At 41.8% G+C, this 22,194-nt stretch overlaps 2 protein-coding genes across 2 annotated transcripts in view; one reads left to right on the top strand and one right to left on the bottom strand.

Moving 5' to 3' along the window:
- The window catches only part of rprd1b (regulation of nuclear pre-mRNA domain containing 1B), a 52,643-nt gene extending 42,216 nt beyond the window's left edge, over positions 1-10,427 (top strand). The window contains exon 9 of the mRNA XM_060937735.1: positions 10,266-10,427. The gene's annotated coding sequence lies outside the window, so the exon portion shown is untranslated. The remainder of the gene's footprint in view (positions 1-10,265) is intronic.
- tgm2a (transglutaminase 2, C polypeptide A) lies at positions 2,499-20,203 on the bottom strand. Its single transcript, XM_060937731.1, has 13 exons — positions 20,147-20,203; positions 17,042-17,221; positions 13,791-14,030; positions 13,511-13,629; positions 11,096-11,224; positions 10,750-10,927; positions 10,504-10,633; positions 10,242-10,345; positions 4,435-4,677; positions 3,903-4,178; positions 3,536-3,696; positions 3,238-3,374; positions 2,499-2,904 (listed from the first exon to the last, which is right to left on the bottom strand). The coding sequence occupies exons 1-13, from the start codon at positions 20,154-20,156 to the stop codon at positions 2,757-2,759; spliced, it is 2,055 nt and encodes a 684-aa protein (XP_060793714.1). The 5' UTR covers positions 20,157-20,203; the 3' UTR covers positions 2,499-2,756.
- Positions 20,204-22,194: the final 1,991 nt, after the last annotated feature.

The raw sequence follows: 22,194 nt of genomic DNA, 5'->3' as shown, positions 1-22,194 counted from the left end.
CAACTTATGGTGGTAAATAAAAGTGTGACTTTTCATGGAAAACACAAAATTGTCTGGGTGACCCCAAACTTTTGAACGGTAGTGTAAATGCAATATTCTGTACAAAAAAAGTGAACATTTAAAAATGTTTAAGATTCAGTACAAAATTGTAACATCTAATTAGTTCCTTCCAGTCAGAGTTTATAATTTATTAAAAAAAAATACCAAGGATGGCCTTGATATCTCGCAGAAATGTACAGATTGCATAATTTATCACAATATCAATTTTCTTTTATCATAATATTGCTGCCATGCTGTCAATAAAATATGAGGCATCACAAACTGAATAAACGAGAGAAAAATCTAATGATGTGGCCCACCAACATTCAGCCAATCAGAACACTCGGGTGGGTTTCCCTAAAGCCTCTTAATGCTAAGAGCAGCTTAACTAGGAGAGAGAGTGTTCATTGTGCTACTCGCGCTACCATTTAACAATGACCTTTGTGCTACGATGCTTTTGGGAAACCCACCCCAGTTCTGTTACCTGCTGGATCGTGACCCCGATAGCAACAGTAACTATGCCACCATGACAAGAGGCATGCTTGTAGTGCTTCATTCAGACAATTTAGTTGTTATTGATCAGCATGGGAAGGTTTTGCTGCATTTTTGGATGTGTAAATCATTTTGAACAAAACAAAGACATCGTATTTTTTAATTTACCAAAAGTAATTCATCATCAGGGGGAAAAACTAGAGAGACTTCTAAACATAGAAGGGAAAAAATGGCTCGTAAACATACAAAGTGCAGTGAGGTGAACATGAGCTTGAGCATGGTACTGCACTTTGTCTCTAACGCACATGTTCACGTTATTGTATAAGAATGAGCACCTTGCTGCAGTTGTGAAATAAATTTTTTTTTTTAATTCTTACATTCATGGAAATGAAGTGAGCATACCATAGGGTTTTTGACCTCTTTGTTCGACACCGAGTCCTGCTGAATGTTAGCGAGCCATTTTTCCCTTCTACACTACCGTTCAAAAGTTTGGGGTCACTTTGAAATTTCCTTATTTTTGAAAGAAAAGCACTGTTCTTTTCAATGAAGATCACTTTAAACTAATCAGAAATACACTCTATACATTGCTAATGTGGTAAATGACTATTCTAGCTGCAAATGTCTGGTTTTTGGTGCAATATCTCCATAGGTGTATAGAGGCCCATTTCCAGCAACTATCACTCCAGTGTTCTAATGGTACAATGTGTTTGCTCATTGCCTCAGAAGGCTGATGGATGATTAGAAAACCCTTGTACAATCATGTTAGCACAGCTGAAAACAGTTGAGCTCTTTAGAGAAGCTATAAAACTGACCTTCCTTTGAGCAGATTGAGTTTCTGGAGCATCACATTTGTGGGGTCGATTAAATGCTCAAAATGGCCAGAAAAATGTCTTGACTATATTTTCTATTCATTTTACAACTTATGGTGGTAAATAAAAGTGTGACTTTTCATGGAAAAAACAAAATTGTCTGGGTGACCCCAAACTTTTGAACGGTAGTGTACATTTAGAAATCTCTGTATTTTTTCCCCCTGATGATGAATTACTTTTGGTAAATTAAAAAAATCCAATCTCTTTGTTTCGTTCAAAACGATTGGCACATCCAAAAACGCAGCAAAACATTCCCATATCGATCAGTAACAAGTAACTCGCCTGAATGAAGCACTACAAGCTGCCTCCTGTCATGACAGCGTAGTTACCGTTGCTATGGGGTCACGTGATGGTGCAAAGCCTCTGTTACATCTAGGTGTTTTGAGGCATGATTTGGGTTTTAAACCTGGCAGCTTAACTTAATGTTCTTCAAAATACCTGACTACATCTTTTAGCCTCAGTATTGCAGTTGAGTTATACACTGTAAAAAAAAAAAAAAAAAGCTGGATCCTCACTATTGTTTTGTATTTCTTCGTAGCCTAGAAAATAGGATTTAATTAACTCAATCATTTTGAGTGAACACTGAATACAATCAGCTGGTGAATTTGACAGCTTCAGAGTTATTTGCATGTGACCACAATTATCATGTGTGCCAGTATTGAATTCACAGTGATTTTTATAGCATCTTATTCATCCTCTCCCCCTTATCGCTATAAGTTTTTGACCACAGCAAAGATTTTATTAGAATTTTTTTTTATTATTTCACAATGATATTGAGGTGTTTGATAACTGCAGAAAAGAGAATGGACCACCATCCAAATAATACCCACAGAGCATCTGATAAACTTTGTAAACTTTTCTGGCCACAAGCTTCAGGATCTTAAATGTTTTCAGCAGGAGAATTGGCTTTTGATTACAGTGAGAGTATAATGTAGTCAGTGGACCTTTTTCTGCAAAGAAATTGCAGTATCCTGTGTTTCAAAGTTAAATAAAATAGTAAATCGACTGAAGCAGCGAGTGATGAGAAAAGGAGATAACTTCATATGTTTACCAATAAGCTATGGAGGAAAGTCTATTGTTGGCTAGTTGGGTGTTTTTTGTAAACATTTATTAACAAAACATATCAGACTTCTCTAAGGAATTAGTTTCTGCTCTCACTTACATTATAACAGATTTGAACAGTCATTGCTCACCAACCTTTCTTTTTTTTCTCTTGACATTAAAAGGATAAAAATAACATTGATTCTCATGTTACCAAGACACTGCGAAGTATAAACTCCTCTGTCTGTCCCATTGCACTGAGTGAATACTGATCAACTTGGTTTATTCTTTTATTACTTTTGATGTGATTATCATTTATTCTTCAATAGTTATGTTAGTGTGTCCGTGGATGTCGCTTAGTTTATCAGATGAGAAGTCTATCACTAGTTTCCGTTTTCCTGAAACCATGGGTGTGAACTCAAGCTTGGCAGTGGCGAGGTCCTTAGGGCCAACTTTCCCAACACTGATGGGGGGGAAAAACAGAGTGGCATGCGTTTATAAGACAATAAAGGGAATTGACAACACTACAAAAGAGCAATTAGCCTTGAAAAAATTGTGTGCATTTTCTTTTTTCCCAAAAACTAGCTGAAATTTTGCTTGGCTAGAGCTCATGGGCTTCAATATTATGACCTGTTGTGCCAATTTACTAATCTACTAATTGCAGCACTGGAGTTTGTAGTATATTACTGAACCATTTCCATTTCAAGTAATGCTATTAAAATTATAAAGTACTACATTCTAAAAAACGACAGAGTTGTTCACGTCTACGCATTCACATTGATGTGTATCAACTGACTCTTTAGCGATGGCCGTGCCGTCTGTCAGGTTGGCTCCATGTAAAGAGAAGATGCAGTGTTCCAATAATTCAGGCAGAGGGTTCTGCATAGATACATTAACCAAAACAGGCTGGCCTACTTTAGGATCTCCAAGAACCTACAGAGGAATCAGATTCACATTATTAATTTCTCCTGACAAACCTCAGTGTATACATTGAGCTACCAGTTAATGAGGTACACCTGTCTCTCTGGCTCCGATTTAGGAAACATCCTTTGGTTTTGTTACTTTCAGACCTGGAAATAATGTGTTGTCCAAACCTTAATGATAATGGAAGGGCTTTCCAGTACTATGGTCTTTGTTTCTCTCTGGAACTCCTTGGTCTTTAAGTCGGTAAGCAGAGCAACCAGTTTGATCATCCTGTCTTGAGTTATGGCTTTTCCATATTTTGAATATTGTAGGCGAAGTCTTGCTTTACTTCCTGAAATGCAATATGGGAATTTGAGGATATGAATAATGAGATACAAGCTACAACCAAAGGATCTGGCTACTAAGGGAGATGCCTTTGGAATGATTCTTTTATAAAGGTAATTATATAATACTGTGGCTATTGCTTGCATTTATTGAATCCGCCAATCAACTTTTCTCTAGCCAGTTACTAGACAGGGGGAAACAGTCCACGCTTACCTTTCATTGGGGCCAGGTTTATCTCACTGAGCTCAGCCCAGCCACATGTCTCCCCACGTCTGCCATTATATGACACAGCCTGGGCATAAAACATCAAACGGCAGTTCTTCTGGGTGTCTGTGTTGTTTGTAACCTGTGCATATACATCAAAGTCTGAACCCAGCATCATATCGGGGTTCAGTTTGATCTTCACATACAGGCCAGGCTCTTCCTCATTCTGGATTAGCCGGTTTATGTGGTTGGCCTTCTCAAACACCTGCCTCTCCTCTTCAGAACCTGGAAAGGATCTATGTTTATCATCTTCTGCAGACGCTTCTGTGTAATTCCACTTTCACTTTTGTGTCTTTATCTGGCAGTCATGTTGCTTCAAAGTGACTCACAAATAAGGAAAAAATCCAATCCAGTTATCTAGTTAAGGTTTTATGGGTCTTGTTTACTGGCCCAAGGCTCAATAGTGGTAGTCTGGAAGTCCTGGAATTTAAAAATCATTTCCATGTCCACTGAAATATGCACTCTAGCATATCCGCCTTACCTTCAGGGTATTTGTAGAGGTGTGTGATGTCCTCTCTCTCATCTGAGCCAACTGCCTTGGTGCTGATGCACTGGCCCACTCGAGTAGTTGATCCTCCTACTTTTACCACTTTGTCATTACTCAGGATGAGGTAATCCACCACATCTGCATTCACTTCAGCGTAAACAAATGGAGCATCATACTTTGCACTCAGGTCACCTTCCTTCACTGCTCTCACAGGGACCGGACCACAGCAGAACACGCCTGATCGAACAAAGAGAAAAGGAACCAAACTGTGCACACTGCATAAGATTTAGAATGGAAAAGAGTGTCCTTATGAATAGATGATGCTGGAGACAAGTTTATACAGTATATTCATATCTTATCCCTAGCCGCTTATCCTGTGCAGGGTCACGGGCAAGCTGGAGCCTATCCCAGCTGAATATGGGCACGAGGCGGGGTACACCCTGGACAAGTCAGCAGATCACTGCAGGGCTGATACATAGAGACAAACAACCATTCACACTCACATTCACACCTACGGTCAATTTAGAGCCACCAGTTAACCAACCTGCATGTCTTTGGACTGTGGGGGAAACCGGAGCACCCGGAGGAAACCCAAGCAGACATGGGGAGAACATGCAAACTCCGCACAGAAAGGCCCTCGCCAGCCACTGGGCTCGAACCCGGAACCTTCTTGCTGTGAGGCGACAGTGCTAACCACTACACCACTGTGCTCCCACCATATCTTATTTATCTTCTAATTATTTTTATTAAATATTGTTATTAATATCATAGACAGCATGTCACTGTGGTAGAGCAGGTAGTGTTGCTGCCTCACACCTCCAGGTAATCCAGTTCAGTTAGGGCCCTGGTCACACTATTGGTCCCACTCTAAGCTCCTATTAGATCTCATCTCATCTCATTATCTCTAGCCGCTTTATCCTTCTACAGGGTCGCAGGCAAGCTGGAGCCTATCCCAGCTGACTACGGGCGAAAGGCGGGGTACACCCTGGACAAGTCGCCAGGTCATCACAGGGCTGACACATAGACACAGACAACCATTCACACTCACATTCACACCTACGGTCAATTTAGAGTCACCAGTTAACCTAACCTGCATGTCTTTGGACTGTGGGGGAAACCGGAGCACCCGGAGGAAACCCACGCGGACACGGGGAGAACATGCAAACTCCACACAGAAAGGCCCTCGCCGGCCCCAGGGCTCGAACCCAGGACCTTCTTGCTGTGAGGCGACAGCGCTAACCACTACACCACCGTGCCGCCCTCCTATTAGATCATGTTAGATATTTATCACCAAAAGTATAACATGTCCTAATAGTGTTCATATAGCACTAGCTTGGGTAGCATAATGATTTTTTTCTGATATATTTCCAGGTGGCGGCACGGTGGTGTAGTGGTTAGTGCTGTCGCCTCACAGCAAGAAGGTCCGGGTTCGAGCCCCGTGGCCGGCGAGGGCCTTTCTGTGTGGAGTTTGCATGTTCTCTCCGTGGGTTTCCTCCGGGTGCTCCGGTTTCCCCCACAGTCCAAAGACATGCAGTTTAGGTTAACTGGTGACTCTAAATTGACCGTGAATGTGAATGGTTGTCTGTGTCTATGTGTCAGCCCTGTGATGACCTGGCGACTTATCCAGGGTGTACCCCGCCTTTTGCCAGTAGTCAGCTGGGATAGGCTCCAGCTTGCCTGCGACCCTGTAGAACAGGATAAAGTGGCTACAGATAATGAGATGAGATATTTCCAGGTGGCGGCACAGTGGTGTAGTGGTTAGTGCTGTCGCCTCACAGCAAGAAGGTCCAGGTTTGAGCCCTGTGGCCGGTGAGGGCCTTTCTGTGCGGAGTTTGCATGTTGTCCGCGTGGGTTTCCTCTGGGTGCTCCGGTTTCCCCCACAGTCCAAAGACATGCAGGTTAGGCTAATTGGTGGTTCTAAATTGACCGTAGGTGTGAATGTGAGTGTGAATGGTTGTCTGTGTCTATGTGTCAGCCCTGTGATGACCTGGCGACTTGTCCAGGGTGTACCCCGCCTTTTGCCAGTAGTCAGCTGGGATAAGCTCCAGCTTGCCTGCGACCCTGTAGAACAGGATAAAGCAGCTACAGATAATCTCATCTCATCTCATTATCTCTAGCCGCTTTATCCTTCTACAGGGTCGCAGGCAAGCTGGAGCCTATCCCAGCTGACTACGGGCGAAAGGCGGGGTACACCCTGGACAAGTCGCCAGGTCATCACAGCGCTGACACATAGACACAGACAACCATTCACACTCACATTCACACCTACGGTCAATTTAAAGTCACCAGTTAACCTAACCTGCATGTCTTTGGACTGTGGGGGAAACCGGAGCACCCGGAGGAAACCCACGCGGACACGGGGAGAACATGCAAACTCCACACAGAAAGGCCCTCGCCGGCCCCGGGGCTCGAACCCAGGACCTTCTTGCTGTGAGGCGACAGCGCTAACCACTACACCACCGTGCCGCCGCTACAGATAATGAGATGAGATATTTCCAGGTGGCGGCACAGTGGTGTAGTGGTTAGCACTGTCGCCTCACAGCAAGAAGGTCCAGGTTCGAGCCCTGTGGCCGGCGAGGGCCTTTCTGTGCGGAGTTTGCATGTTGTCCGCGTGGGTTTCCTCCGGGTGCTCCGGTTTCCCCACAGTCCAGAGACATGCAGGTTAGGCTAATTGGTGGCTCTAAATTGACCGTAGGTGTGAATGTGAGTGTGAATGGTTGTCTGTGTCTATGTGTCAGCCCTGTGATGACCTGGCGACTTGTCCAGGGTGTACCCCGCCTCTCGCCCATAGTCAGCTGGGATAGACTCCAGCTTGCCCGCGACCCTGTAGGACAGGATAAAGCAGCTAGAGATAATGAGATGAGATATTTCCAGGTGACCACAGTCACCCAAAGCCTCCTGTTTGGCCATATGCCATGTTGCATGCAGATATAGGACCAGATATCTTTTGCCTGTTTGGCATAGCCTCGAAATTTTTTGTTGGTTGGACTACTAACAGTTGATAGTTTAAATGTGTAGTAAGATTCAAGCTGCATGTTGAATATCAGTCTCACCAGATGCAATGCAAACCCATGGTTCCGTATGTGACATTTTCTGTAAACAACTATAAGTTATTTCTAGTAAGCTGGTGCGTCCCAGCAGGTAAGAACTGGAGTCATTCAAAATGCTCTCTGAGAAGGCGGAGTCTAACATATATGGGTGTAATACACAGACTTCTGAAACACTAAGAATTTTAAGATGTGCCATTTGGCCACAGTTCATTTGACTATTTTTCTTAAACATTCATGTCACATAGGATATTTCAATTGCCTCTATAACCGGTGTTCCGATTCTGCTGAAAATTTCAAGTTTTGCCACAAAGAAAGTGTTTACTGTGCTTGGATCATTGACAAGCCTAGGTAAAGTGAATTTAAGAAACATTGAGTTTACACCACCATCTTATTTGAAGCAGAAGAGCCTTCTTGTTGCTTCATTCAGATGCCTGGATAATGTGCACTAGGTCCCATTAAGCTCTCGCTCCCTGTGATTTGTTAACTTTAGGGTATCAGGAAACCAAAGAGTATAGTACTGGGCACATACAAGGATTTTTCAATTTTACCCCTTGTGCAACATAATTGGAACCAATAGCATGACCAGGGCCTTAGGTGGATTTCTAAATTGCTCCTAGGTATTGGTTAATGTAAGAACATATGTGGGTATGATGCTCTATGATGAACTGCTGTCCCATAGAGGGTGCATTTTGGCCTCAAGCCAAATGTTCTTGGAATAGTATAGGCTTCATATCCACTCCTTAAAGCATATACGCAGAACCATGGCCCCACTTTTTGTTTATAAATGCCTTGAGACCTCAAGAATGGCACAGGAATAGTTTTAAGTGTTAACAATAAATCAAATATAGTAATTTTTATGATCAAAGTGATTTATATAGGTAGCGGTTTGAGTGAATGACCTTGACATCCGTGATGTCACAGCAGGAAGTCTATCGGTCTCATCGCCATTTCTGCTATACTAAAACACAGAGCTAACTGCAACTCTGAGCCTCCATTTTGAGCTAATTTATTGCCATGCCACGTAAATGTGTTGCTGGCCGGTGCAGCAACACGACAGAAGGTGGATTTACGTTGCATTCATGGCTCAAGAATGTTCAAACTGCAAAGATTTGGATGCATTTTGTGAGAAGTTCACGGGCACATTGGGCGCCTACGAAGTGGTCTCTCCTCTGCTCTGCACATTTTACTGAAGACTCGTACGAGACCTCTGATCTGTTGAGGAGCATTGGCTATAAGCCCGTATTGAAAGAGAGTCCAGTACCAACAATTAAATAAAACTACAAGAAAAGGAAAGTAAGTTCAGTTGCACCAGTTCTCCCATACCCCTTTTCCACCAAATCGGTTCCAGGGCTGGTGGTGGTTCACAACTCCAAGAACCAGTTTGCTTTTCCATAGCTTGGGGTGCTAAGGGGAGCCACGTCATTACGTCACTGTATACATCAGTTACGTCGCTGCGTTTGCATAAACCTTGGTGCGAACATCAAAGCAACAACAACACGGAGAAGAAGAAGAAGCAGCAGCAGCAACAACAACAACAATAATGGATGACTGCTGCTTTACTGCATCCATGATATCTCGTCGCTTATTTAAAAATGGTGCCCTCGCGGTCTTGCTATTGTTGTTGGTCTTCACAACTCCGCCCCCCCGCTGACATAAGCAGTTCTTTCCTCTAGCCCAGCAAAGAGCTGGTGCTACCCTGGAACCGGTTTTTCTGGCCCAGAGCCAGTTCTTTGTCAGTGGAAACAGAAAACCCGGTTCCAAACTAAGCACTGGCCCCGAACCAGCCCTGGAACTGATTTGGTGGAAAAGGGGTACCAGAATGTGAGCTGAGGGTTGTTGCTAAAACCCAGGATGGAACGGGACATATTATCGCTTGGGCAGTGACCTCCCCGCGATTGTTGCTAAAACCGGTGACATCCCGTCCTGGGTTTTAGTAATTGCCTGAGCCAAGCAGTAATGGCGGAGTACTCAGTTTGGAGAAAATGGAGAATGAGTGGACCAGCCGTCTGATTTCTCCGCTGGATATGCTCACCTCAGCAGCAATATCTCGCCCTTACGTGGAAGAAGTGAATGAGCAGAGAACTGAACGAACAACTGAAAGTCAGATTGTTTCAAAACAAATCAGCCACAAGATCGGCCTTCAAGAAGCGAGAACACAGATGGTTAAGACACGACTCTCATTTGTTTACCTGCATTTAGATTAATACATGTAACTTGTATTGTGTGTTTAAGTTACCGGTATAAGATTATTTAATTTGCTTCAGAATGTGATTGTCTCAGTTCATCTGAGTATTTAATTAGCCTTTTATGTTTTATCAGTGAAAATGCATGCATGTACATGTATGTTGCATAAGTTATAACACCCATCCTGTTTTAATGAGAGTCAACCCACAATCAATGAAGTCAAATCAGTCTTAGTTGAACAAGTCGGTAACGGTATTTCTCACTTTCACCATAAATTTTTATTTATATGACTTTGGTCTATAGCTGTCAAAGGCCTCGGCCTTAAAACCGGTTCCCGCTGTGATGTCACACACTCAGGGCTGGCCGGCTCAGTGGGGCAGCTCGAATGCCAACTTTGTGGTCAATTTTAACTCTCAAAAATATATTTTTTTATTCCCATTTATGCAGCATACAAGAGTCAAGGATGGAGATACTATCCACTCAGAATTTATTTAAAAATAAAGGTTCTGCGTATATCCTTTAAGATGAATTAATGTTCATAAATCTGATTAAACTAAGAATGTCTACCATCACTTGTTTCCTGTGGTGTAGGATCATTGGCCTGCCAACCCTCATAGCCAAGCTTAAGGTCGGGACGGGTCATCCAACTCTCCACCCATACATGGAAGTTCCTGCACAGATGATGCAAGCATGAGACGCTGAGTTGAAATATCCTGAATTTCAGCAAACATTAGTTTAATATGCTGCCAAAAGATTAGAAGACAACATGGTATAATAAAAGAAAAAAAGCAAAGCTTTGTTTAATCTTTGAAAACTGTCAAACTCTCACCATATGGAGTCATCACTTAAATCCCCATCAGCCACACTGTGATAGCGTTCAATAAGCAGGTTGCTGTTTGTGTCGTGAGCTGATTCATAGTTGGTTACCGCTCGGCAGGGGATGCCCAGCGCCCTGGACACTGCACACAACAAGATGTTTCACCAAGAAGGATATTTATCTCCAAATCATGGCTTGCTCCTGTGTTAGGGCTAAGGTTGATATACTGGTGCATTTACTGAAGTTTTTTTTAATTACCTGAGCATGCCACAGCAGCATACACCCAGCACTGGCCATATCGCACTCCTGTGCAGTTGAGTTTGTTCCACTGGTGTAAAATGGCACCACTGCCCCTCCATGTAGTGGGTTTGACTCCACCCTCATAAGCTCCTGACCAGTTCCCCACTACAACACCATTATCATCGTTGCTGTTTATCTGATCCAGGCAGAGAGTGATATGGCATTTAATATGATAATCCATTATTAATAATAAATGTATCAGGAACATGAACTGGCCTCACAATTCCAGGGTTTAAACTTCCCCTATAATCTCAACTATAAATTAAGATTTCAGGTGATGTTTGATTGGCTGGTTGCTGCTCACCATGGCACTGATGACTCGGGTCACATAGACAGGGCTTCTCCTCTTTGAACAGTCCTGTGCTGGGTGTTCCAAATGTTTTGGGTTTTCATCCAAAACTCTCAGACAGATGTCCAGAATACCAGGCTCAAACTACACATTGACAGTACGTTACATGATGTTTTGGTATTCATGTTGAAGAAGGTTTTCTGTCAACCAGGTCTTGAACTCTTTAATATTGAGCTAATGAGTGCTGAGATGTTCAAGATAATACCAAGTTCCATTTGATATAATGATATAATGACACTGATATAATGAAGTCTTTTGGGCTGACTGATACAATGGGTAAGCTGTGTCTCAGCTGGCATGCCAAATCCAGCTTGTTTCCATCTGTATTATACCGAGTTGCCATTTTATTAGATACATCTATCTAGTTGTGTGTTTGGCCTCTTTTGGCTTCTATAACAGCACAAATTTACCTCGGAATGAATTAAACCTTACATCCCAAAGATGGTCAAGGGGATTGGAGATCTGGGGACTGAGCATATTCCTGGAACCACTTCCTAATTCAGCAGTGCCTTGAGACATTACCAAGCTGAAAGTATCAATCAGAGTGCAGGTAAACTGTAGCCATCAAGGAATGATATTTCTTGTTCAGACATTCTTCTTTGGGTATCCTCACACTTCCAACACCAGCTGGTAGCCTACTATTCACATCAAACAGGATAGCTTCTTAGATTCATGTTGCCCATTGCAAAAATAGATACCCTATGGGTACATGTGGCTACTGCTTATGAATAAAATTATTTTCAGATACCATGTCCATACAGTAAATATACAGTGGTGCTTGAAAGTTTGTGAACCCTTTAGAATTTTCTATATTTCTGCATAAATATGACCTAAAACCTCATCAGATTTTCACACAAGTACTAAAAGTAGATAAAGAGAACCCAGTTAAACAAATGAGACAAAAATATTATACTTGTTCATTTATTTATTGAGGAAAATGATCCAATATTACATATCTGTGAGTGGCAAAAGTAGGTGAACCTTTGCTTTCAGTATCTGGTGTGACTCCCTTGTGCAGCAATAACCATACATATCAACCTTTGGTCAATCAAACCTGTATAACCAACCTCCAAAATCCGTATTTCCCTTATAAAATCCGTATAAGATGCAAATTAAAATAATTTACCTAAAATTTGAATGATAATTAACAATGATATATCCAAGTTACTTTTTATTCAATATTAATAACAATAAACCTTCAGAATGAATACAAAGTTCCAATGTTCGACAAAAACACAAAGTGTCACTCTAATGTTCTGAATTGTACTCCATGACAGCTTTTTTTTTAGCAGTCTGCACCAATACCTCACTAGGCTGCATGTCACAGCAAGTGTCTGTGTTGATCTTGCCAGAGTGCCCATTCAGAATCTTTTCAGTCGCTATTGAAAGTCGCTCAGGTGGAAATATGCATTTCAAACAAAATGTTACTTCCCGGTTGGCGGGATTCTAGCAATGTGGTGTGCGCATGATCAAAAGTGGAATGAAGTCTCGCTACCACAAGATAACGTGCGATTTCATAAGACTCTTTACTGGCTGTTTGTGCTTTCTGTGGTGTACAGTACGTTTGTAAATGTTATGCACTCTTTTAGCATCGTGGGAATTGATTATAGCTCTAAATAAATCTTGAAGTTTTTTTAAAGACTCCGTATAACTTTATTTGTACGCCCGTATACTACGTTTATTGAATCAAAGCCGTATAAAATACGGACATTCCGTATAGGTTGACATGTATGAATAACTGCAATTAAACGTTTCCGGTAACTGTTGATTAGTCCTGCACACCGGCTTGGAGGAATTTCTTTAGTCTAGTTCATTTATCTCGAATGGTGAACCGAATTGTACTATACACTCCCTGGCCATTTTAATCGGAACATGTGTATGAGCATGTGCAGTGCGCGATTGTTACACTCTTCCATTCTTACAGCACGATGACATAGTGGCTAACGCCTCTATATGAGGCAGTAGCCACAAAAACCATACACATAGTTAGCAAATTAAAGGAAAATCCAATATAAGCATCTTAAGTAAGAGCTGAGGCACCACAAGCCACCAGAACAGCTTCATTGTACCTTGGTCTGGAACTCTACTGGAGGGATGAACACCTTTTTTCAAATGCTATTACATCAGTTTGTGCTCTGATGGTGACAGTGAGTGCTGTCTAAACTCTCCAGTAGGTGCTCAATCGAGTTGAGATCTGTATTTAATAAACTGGCAACTCTAAAGTTTTTGGTTATGGCAACTGTTTGCATGTTTTGATATATGTGGATCTTTCTACATCAGCCTTATTTGCCTTATAATGGCAGTGTTACTTGGAAAATCTAAAACGATAGGTACAATAGGTAAAAAACAGTTAAGTACACTTCTCAGTACCTGTCCAAAAGTCCACGGGAGTACTTTGATGTGCTTGGCCTTTCCATAGTAGATCAGTCCATCTTGAGACAGGACATATTCCTGTCTCTCAGCCTCACTTGCCAAATACACAGAATCTCCTGTTACAGTCCATAAAGAGAGAGTTACATTGTTGTTCCACCAACTTAATGTTAATTTTATGTCTGGGGCAGGCTTATAAACCATTTTACCAAACCAAAGCATATAAAATGCAAGACCCTTTATGATAAATAGTTCCAATAAAGCAACCATGATATCTTACTCTTGCACCAGGGGTTAAAGAGCAGCACAAACTGGCCCAAACTGACTTCTGTTGCTTCCTTGCTGACCTGCTCAAGGGTGAGTTGGTACAGCCCGATGGGGGCATTAGGGGGAGAGCTAATAGTGAGTGATACACTGCTCTCAGATGCTAATACTGCTGTAAAACTCCACTGAACTTTGGATATAATTTTAGTGAGCCCAAATTTGACAGCAGTGTCTGCAAGCTCAGAGGGGTCTGGGCCTGGGGAAAAAAAAACAAAAAACAAAACAATACTGGTTAAATGTAATGTAAGTTTTGTTATAAGTATTACACAATTTCATACAACCATGGTTCCATACTTGCATACTAGGATGTTGTGGACAAATGCTATATTACTAATACCGTCCAATATATTTAACAGTTATTCCACGAAAATGAGTCATATATGCACTGATAGCCGACAAGGTGCGTCGCACCAAGTCTTGATATGGCTTTAAGGCAAGGCAAGTTTATTTATATAGCACATTTCATACACAGTGGCAGTTCAATGTGATTTACAGAAGTAAAAGCAAAACAGTAAACAATAGAGAATAAAATTACATAAAATAAATGGGGAAGAAGAGAGAAAAAAAAGAATTAAACAATAGTAGAAATAAAATAATAAAATGAAGTAAAAGTTCAGTAAAAAAACAGCAGAATAAAATAGAATAAAAGTTAAGTAAAGTTTAAAACATGCAGAGACTGTAAAAGTTAAGAAAGTTTAAAACGTAAAGATGACAATATTAATAATTTAGCAGAAAGCATCTGAAAACAGCTTGGTCTTTAGTCTAGATTTGAAGCTGCCAACAGCAGGAGCATTTTTAATGTCCTCTGGCAGTTGGTTCCATAGCTGTACTGCATAGTAGCTAAAAGCTGCTTCACCACACTTTGTTTTAACAACAGGTTTTACCAGTAAATTTTTCTGCTGCGATCTGGTAGATCTGATTGGGTTAGGCCGCTGCAACATATCAGAGAGGTAATTGGGCCCTGTACCATTTAGAGATTTGTACACCAGCAGCAATGCTTTAAAGTCAATTCTGTAGCTTACTGGAAGCCAGTGAAGGGACCTTAGAATTGGAGTAATGTGCTCTGTTCTTTTTGTTCGTGTGAGAACCCTCGCCGCTGCATTTTGAATCACCTGAAGTCGTTTGATGGTCTTTTTTGGCAGGCCTGTGAAAAGGCCATTGCAGTAATCAACCCTACTAGAGATGAAGCCATGGCTTAAGCCATATACGACAAAATTGAGTGGGAAAACTGTTTTATTCTATCCACATTCACTGGATTTTGAGAAACAGAGCATTTTTATTTTTGTTTTTTTGCAAATCTGATAAATAAAAACTTTATACAAAACATCCGACAAAATAATTTCCGCTTAGAACGTAAACAAACCGGCGAAATCTCATCTCATCTCATTATCTCTAGCCGCTTTATCCTTCTACAGGGTCGCAGGCAAGCTGGAGCCTATCCCAGCTGACTACGGGCGAAAGGCGGGGTACACCCTGGACAAGTCGCCAGGTCATCACAGGGCTGACACATAGACACAGACAACCATTCACACTCACATTCACACCTACGGTCAATTTAGAGTCACCAGTTAACCTAACCTGCATGTCTTTGAACTGTGGGGGAAACCGGAGCACCCGGAGGAAACCCACGCGGACACGGGGAGAACATGCAAACTCCACACAGAAAGGCCCTCGCCGGCCCCAGGGCTCGAACCCAGGACCTTCTTGCTGTGAGGCGACAGCGCTAACCACTACACCACCGTGCCGCCCACCGGCGAAATGACAGTAGCAATTTATGAAAAATGTGATAATAATAATAATAATAATAATAACAATAATAATAATTCTTGAAAAATAAAAAAAAGATACATTCTTACCAACAAAAACTTTTATTCCATATTTTGTTGCATTTTTTTGGTATTGTTTGGGGTTTTGTTTGTCGCGCTTGCGTCTTAATTTTGCACCAAAACCCAGCAGCCTTCATTATGGTTTTTTTTTTAATCTGAAAAGTGCTCTTTTATGTAATATGCTGCTTAGATACAAACATTTTTTTCCCTGTAACATTTAATTTTGTGCTGGAAAACGAATGTCTGGACTCTAAAATGTTTTTTGTACTGACTCGATAATGTAGAAGTCATAAAATAGAAATCTATAACCAGGGCCGCGTTAACCCTTGCCGAGGCCCTGGGCAGACACACCCCCGAGGCCCCACCCCCGCCTGTTGTCAACTGCGCTCAGCAAATTCACCCCCTCAGACGTGCCTGTCTAACTAGATACAGAAACGTAAATAATGACAGTGGCACAATTAGAAATACTATTGAACGATAAAACTTTATATCCATCAACACCTATTTAATCGAGAAAAAGCAATGGTGAAATAGGCAATTGCATGGTGAAAAAATCCATCAGACATCATGGTTAACAGGTCTGGTTAACTAAAGTTTAGCCTCAAGAAGCCTTCGAATGAGTGAGTCAAGGAACAACATGTCAAGAACATAACCTCGGCCTACAACAGTTTCTTTAGTATTCAGAACAAGAACATTCATTTGGTATATAACCGTTCGTTTTCATTTTGGAATCCAGGCGAATTTTAACTTGTGAAAACAAAGAGCGATAACAAAGGAAGAAAAATATCTTGCTTCTCAGAAATAAATCTCAAAATGTTAGGCTATGTGAAACATTTCATCCTTTCACGTACGTAATGTCCCAAACAGCAGTGGCACACAGCTTTGCGCATTCAGTTTGACAGCCATGGGTCAACTTACAAGGGCACTTTCCTACTTTTCTGGAAAGCGAAGTCATTAATTAAATCATTGAACTCAAGCTGGCGTAGCGTGTGAAGACATGGTGGACAGTGATCATATTGACAATGACGGGTGATTTATGTGACGGGACAAGGTGGGCTTCCTTACGGGCGGCGAAATGCATCAAAAATGTGATCAATATGATCAAAACTTCTGAAAATATGGTTTCATATTTTTCGATCTCGCTACCTCCGAGGCCCCCTAGTGGCCGAGGCCCTGGGCAGCTGCCCATGAAGCCCATTAGGATAACGCGTCCTTGTCTATAACAACAAAGTCTGTGTGAAAAAAAAAAAAAACAGGGTGCCTAAGACTTTTGCACACTGTCTTTTAACGACACCACACCAAAAATGACATAAACATAAGCTAATACAGCAGAGTTAGCAGAGTTTCATTTTAAATAATGCAGAGAGAGTGAGTGAGGTACCTGTAGTGGTGATGAGGTTAATGTTGTGCCCTTGTTGAAAGTGGGAGCCAGTTCGTAAGTAAAGGGTGATGGTAAATGGTTGACCTCTCCTCACAATCAGTCTGTCCACTCCATTCAGCTCTGTGTGATGTTCAGAGTTGTTCAGTGTGCACTCCAAATCAACACGCTCTATCTTGAGCACTGTGAGGGCCAAAGAAGATGGAAATGAGCTAGCCCTTGCCTCCCAGCACACTCACATACTGTACTAACATACTGTATTATCATACCTCCAAATTTACAAACTTACAAACTGAATCGAAACTATTTAAGTACAAAAGTTTGCTTGTTTCACATACCATACTGTTTCTAGCACACTCAAATACAAGCATACTTGCACATTTGCTTACTATCATACTACTACACCTTCATGTTACTATTCTAGCATTTTCATACAAAACCTTATCTACTAATCAAATAAAATGTCTGCACATACTGAGCATACTAACATACTTAATAGCAACGCAACAAACTTACATGCTACTTGCAAACATGCTTACGAGGTTGCAAACACGTGCACTGCATTGAAATAAATGGAGGGGGGAATGATTTAACATTTTTGGTACAAGTAATGCCGTTTTATATTAGAATACTTGCATACAAACATACAAGCATATTTGCATATGAGCATACTTTATATACAAATAATTTAACTGGTCCAAACATCCATCCATTATCTGTAGCCACTTGTCCTGTGCAGGGTTGCAGGCAAGCTGGAGCCTATCCCAGCTGACTATGGGGCGAGAGGCGGGGTACACCCTGGACAAGTCGCCAGGTCATCGCAGGGCTGACTCAGAGACAGACAACCATTCACACTCACATTCACACCTACGGTCAATTTAGACATGCAGCCTAACCTGCATGTCTTTGGACTGTGGGGGAAACCGGAGCACCCCTGGTCCAAACAGTGTTTTTACATTCTAAGTATATTAGTGCATGAAGGGCCAGTGTGGCTACAGGCTTTCATTTCAGTCAGATAGGAGGCACACCCGACAGTAGATTGGAGACCAAGGTGAGCTGATTAAACAAGTGGAACCAAGTGAGACTTCTGCCTGGTTGGAATGAAAGCCTGCAGCAACATTGGCCCTCTGTGGATAAGACTGAAGCCTGTCCTGTCCTACCACGCTGTCAAGTAAATTAAACATGTACAAATTTGATGTTTTTTAATAGTCAAACAACTAAATAGTTGAATAAATTGACATTTTCAAAGTTTTTTATTGCATATGTACAAGGTTACTGAATTATAATCATTATAAGAACAAGAACAACTTTATTCAGCGCACGTACACTTGTGAAATTCCTCTCTGCATGTAACCAATCTGAAGCAGTGGACACACACATGCACACACACATACCCAGAGCAGTGGGCAGCCATGCTAACAGCACCTGGGGAGCAGCTGGGGTAAGGTGCCTTGCTCAAGGGCACCTCAGCCTAAGGCCGCCCCATGTTAGCCTAACCTGCATGTCTTTGGACTGTGGGGGAAACCGGAGCACCCGGAGGAAACCCACACAGACACGGGGAGAACATGCAAACTCCACACAGAAAGGCCCCAGTCGGCCACTGGACTCGAACCCAGAACCTTCTTGTTGTGAGGCGACAGTGCTAACCACTACACCACCGTGCTGCCCAATATCAATCAATATAGCAATCTTTTATAATCATTATCAATGTATAAATCAATGTACAATTTAAAAATTCCATCCATCCATCCATCCATTATCTGTAGACGCTTATCCTGTTCTACAGGGTCGAGAGGTGAGAGGCGGGGTACACAGGGTTGACACAGAGACAAACAACCATTCACACTCACATTCACACCTACGGTCAATTTAGAGCCACCAGTTAACCTAACCTGCATGTCTTTGGACTGTGGGGGAAACCGGAGCACCCGGAGGAAACCCACGCGGACACGGGGAGAACATGCAAACTCCACACAGAAAGGCCCTCACCGGCCGCTGGGCTCAAACCCAGAACTTTCTTGCTGTGAGGCGACAGTGCTAACCACTACACCACCGTGCCGCCCCTTTATAAATTCAAATTATAATTTAAATGTATTATATAAATCATATTATAATTACAATTATAATTTAATTATAATTTATATTTATTTATACATTTAAATGTATTAAATTTATAATCATTATACAGGGTGTTTCAAAAAAATTTGATATCATTTCACAATCTAATAACTTTGCCAATTCTCGTTCAATTGACCTCAAATTTTAACAGCACGTGTGGAAACAGATCAAACTTTTATGTTTTATGTTTTTTGTTTTTATCTTTTTAGGTATAGAAATGCCATTCACTGGAAAAGAAAAGACATTTTGTGTGTTAGAGTACGCTCGAACACAGTCGAACAAAACTGTGCAGTGTGCATTATTGAGAGAATTCTCTAAAAATGCACCAACTGCAATGCAGATTTGGACACAGCACAAGAAGTTCAAAGAGGAAGGCTGTGTGTGCAACAGGGCAAAAGGATCTGGACGACCACCAGCATCGGAAGAGATAGTCAAGCGGGTTCGCAAATATTGAAAATTTGTGAAATCATTCATGGAATCTACAGACCTTTGAATTTCTCATTCAAATTTTGAGGAATAAATCTTATATTGCTCAACATTAAGCCTGTTCAGTTTCATCTGCCTAGACTATGTAGTTTCTGGGATATTTACATCTCAAATAATATCAATTTTTTTTGAAACACCTTGTATAAGCCTTTATAATCATTATATCAGTTTATTATATCATTATAATCAGTTTATATAATCATTATAAATCAGCTACTGAATTATAATAATTATCATCAGTCATGGAACTCACATGTTGATCAAGCAGCTTCTGCAATATTTCTCTTACAAGAAAAATGGAACGATAAAAACTTATTTCCATGATGTTATATTTAAATGAAACTGGAGGAGCTCCTCTGTGGTGGACTGATTTCACCTGAAGATCCATCTTCAGCACATATTGTATGAGATTTTCATGGAAGTGCGTCCATTCTGCTGGTTTTTCAAAGCACTAGTACAGTTATAAAATCAGCTCTATAAAAATGCCAAGCTATTTCACCTTACCTTGCTCCATAGTCTCAGCTTGTACCGCTCAGCCTGTGTGTGCACATACGCACATGTATCAACTACTGCTGGGGTTACAAGAGGGTTATTTGTGGCTTATCTAATTTTACCACAGCACTCCACCTTTATATATCTTTATGGCAACTCTTGCCAAACAGAACCCTAACAGGAATATATCAGATGCACACTTTACACCTGTTTTAGTGTAACTGGTGCTAATTTTTTTGCTTGCACTTTTTTATTGATTAGAATTTCTTTTTTTCTCTCTCTCAACCCCCCTCCCCCGACACAAAACAAAGAATAGTGTTAAACATTCCTCCTATATTGCAGCAATGTTGTGAGAACGTTCTTAGGACGCCTGGAAAACCTGACATGTTCCAATAACTATATCTCATCTCATTATCTCTAGCCGCTTTATCCTGTTCTACAGGGTTGCAGGCAAGCTGGAGCCTATCCCAGCTGACTACGGGCGAAAGGCGGGGTACACCCTGGACAAGTCGCCAGGTCATCACAGGGCTGACACATAGACACAGATAACCATTCACACTCACATTCACACCTACGGTCAATTTAGAGTCACCAGTTAACCTAACCTGCATGTCTTTGGACTGTGGGGGAAACTGGAGCACCCGGAGGAAACCCACGCGGACACGGGGAGAACATGCAAACTCCACACAGAAAGACCCTCGCCGGCCCCGGGGCTCGAACCCAGGACCTTCTTGCTGTGAGGCGACAGCGCTAACCACTACACCACCGTGCCGCCCCCGCACCTGTCTTTATCTTGTCATTTATGTTGTTTATTGTAGAAGAAGAAACCTTTATTTGTCACATGCACACTTCAAACACAGTGAGATTTATCCTCTGCATTTAACCCATCTGAAGCAGTGAACACATGCACACACACCCAGAGCAGTGGGCAGCCACACTACAGCGAGCAGTCAGGGGTTCGGTACCTTGCTCAAGGGCACTTCAGCCCAAGGCCGCCCCACGTTAACCTAACCTGCATGTCTTTGAACTGTGGGGGAAACCGGAGCACCCGGAGGAAACCCACACAGATACGGGGAGAACATGTAAACTCCACATAGAAAGGCCCCCGCTAGCCGCTGGGCTCAAACCCAGAACCTTCTTGCTGTGAGGCGACAGTGCTAACCACTACACCACCATGCTGCCCGTATACTTAGATAGCTAGATGTTTTAGATTGCTGAATGTCTACTTCGATAGCTCTAGATAGTTATTTACATACCTTGTTTTGTAATCTTTTATTTTCTCTGTAAATGCACCATGGGGAGTCTGAGGGAAACGGTATTTCAATGCACTGTATACTTGTATATGGATGTATTGACAACAGGCTTGTGGTAATCATGTCCAGGACTCGGATTCGAGTCCGATTCGTGCCCTAATTTTAAGGACTCGTGACTTGACTTGGACTTGAGCACTGTTGACTCGGACTTGGACTCATGCATTAACTGCATTCGGACTCGTAAATTGGAGAGAAGGACTCAGATTTTTTCTTTACTTTTTGTAACATGCCATAATAATTTGGCATAAGATATTTATGTCTACATTAATTTTTGTACTAATTTTGTGCAAGAGAATGTACATTGTACCTCAATGTACCTGTTCATACGTCATGTTCAGGAACAAACTAACGTTAATGGCGCTAAAATGCCTGGAGAGAAGCCCCTAGGATTGTTCGCTTTGCTTATACAGACTTCTCGTGCAGTGGGAAAAAAATGCACTGCTATGTGTTCCATATGTAAAAGAACTATCGAGGAGACAACAGGGACAACCTCGAACTTCAATCGTTATTTGGCAAGACTCCACCCTGAGAAGGAAGCGACACGTTGTGTTCATTGCTCTGTTGATTGTGGGGCTTCCTGACTGATGAACTAGCTAGTGTTAACCTTCTCTCATGTTATTTACCCTGTTGATAGTGGGCGGGGCTTGCTGAGCAATGAACAAGCTTTTTATCTGTAGCCTGTTAACTAAAATGCAGCAGTCGAGCAGTAAGGTTAGTCCAACACAGTAGCAGAGACGCTTTCACATA

Source organism: Neoarius graeffei, chromosome 13, assembly GCF_027579695.1.
Source record: "Neoarius graeffei isolate fNeoGra1 chromosome 13, fNeoGra1.pri, whole genome shotgun sequence".
NCBI classification, from domain to species: domain Eukaryota; kingdom Metazoa; phylum Chordata; class Actinopteri; order Siluriformes; family Ariidae; genus Neoarius; species Neoarius graeffei.
Note: the sequence above shows the minus strand (reverse complement) of the source record. Positions and strands in the feature narration are given on the sequence as shown.